Below are 1,497 nucleotides of genomic sequence, written 5' to 3'. Positions count from 1 at the left end.
GCCGTTACAGCCCACAATACAGCAACGGTTTACCATGGTTGAAATCAAGTTAAGGTGAAATTAATCAAATTAAAACACGGCTGAGAGGGAGTACAGTACGCGGTAGTCGTAGGCAGTAGTCTGAGCAGCGATAAAGGAGGCCATCAACATGGCGGCCACACAAAGTAATTACGTCAAGACGCCCACGCCCTATTACTTTGTTTTTTTTTTCATGTATATGGTGATCTGACATTAAATATTTTTTTTTTGTACATGACTAAAGGGATACATGCCCGTTTAGGTAGTTTAAAGTCTATTTTTCATGCAAAACTAAGGGGATACACGCAAATCTGATGATTTGCACATGCATATTGACTATAGGTATGCTGGTCTGACAGAACATCAGCATTTAGCCTCTAACTAAGCCCAGCTTAGCCTCACTGTTCCCCCTGCTTTCCATCAGCTCTTCCACATAGACTTCGGTCACATCCTCGGCAACTTCAAGTCCAAGTTCGGCATCAAAAGGGAACGCGTTCCCTTCATCCTCACGCACGACTTCATCCACGTCATTCAGCAGGGCAAGACGGGGAACACGGAGAAATTTGGCAGGTTTGTTTCTTCTTCTACTTCTAGATGAAACTGCAGCAACATCGCAGGATCATTTAAAGCGCTGATAGCTGTAGCTTCCATTAGTGTTACGGATTTAGACCCCTGACGCAGCTAACGGACATAATAAAGATTGATTCACGCCGTAGGGAAGCTTAGAACCAGTTGTTTGTCCAGTTAGACCAGTCTGAGCACTGGCACAGAACAACTGACATAAGTATTCATCCAAATGCGACTTTTCCACATTCCAGCCACAGAGAGGCTTGTATAAACAACATCTGCTGTAATATTAGAGATAAATCTACTAAAAGAAGGACCGGTTAAACAAATCAAGCCGCTTTGCAAGGCACCCAATTCTATCTGGTGGTTAAATTTAGACGCTTGTCACACTTTTGATTTGTGAGACTTTCAGGAAGCAGTTAAACTTGTTTTTTTTGTGGCTGCAGCAGAGTGATATTATTGTTTAGCTAAAGGTTTGCTGCATGCGCTGCAAATGCCGTCAATTTAGAACATAGAAAAACAATATTTCTGAAAAATATTTCATGTTTTTAAGGCCATTCAATTAGCAATAACTAAAAGTTAAATTAATCTAAGGAAACCTTTTTCTTTACTTTAAAGGATCTTATGTAAACACTGAACTATGCTGTGAATTGAGTGAAATCTATATTATGCCTGTTCTATTTTCCCATTTTTTTTTAGTATTTTATTTTTTTAGTATAGTTAAACTAAATCAGCGAAGAAGAAATTTGGAAACAAAGTCCAGTGGATTGTTTTTTAACTTCTTTGGAATGACTATGACCTACGTCGTGCGGAGTACTTGTCTGTCATGTTAAACAATGATATCTGTTCACAGGGTTCCCGCGGGTCCTTAAAAAGTCTTAAAAGGCATTGAATTCTTCAAAATAAAACTAA

At 39.2% G+C, this 1,497-nt stretch overlaps 1 protein-coding gene across 1 annotated transcript in view; it reads left to right on the top strand.

Annotated features, from left to right (window-relative positions):
- Positions 1–1,497, top strand: part of pik3cb (phosphatidylinositol-4,5-bisphosphate 3-kinase catalytic subunit beta) — a 131,608-nt gene that overhangs the window by 117,104 nt on the left and 13,007 nt on the right. The window contains exon 19 of the mRNA XM_015371447.1: positions 443–588. Coding sequence (XP_015226933.1) covers positions 443–588 — 146 coding nt within the window. The remainder of the gene's footprint in view (positions 1–442; positions 589–1,497) is intronic.

This window comes from Cyprinodon variegatus, unplaced genomic scaffold (genome assembly GCF_000732505.1).
Source record: "Cyprinodon variegatus isolate N-32 unplaced genomic scaffold, C_variegatus-1.0 Scaffold58, whole genome shotgun sequence".
Lineage (NCBI taxonomy): Eukaryota > Metazoa > Chordata > Actinopteri > Cyprinodontiformes > Cyprinodontidae > Cyprinodon > Cyprinodon variegatus.
The sequence above is the reverse complement of the archived record's forward strand: the minus strand, read 5'-3'. Positions and strand labels throughout refer to the sequence as shown.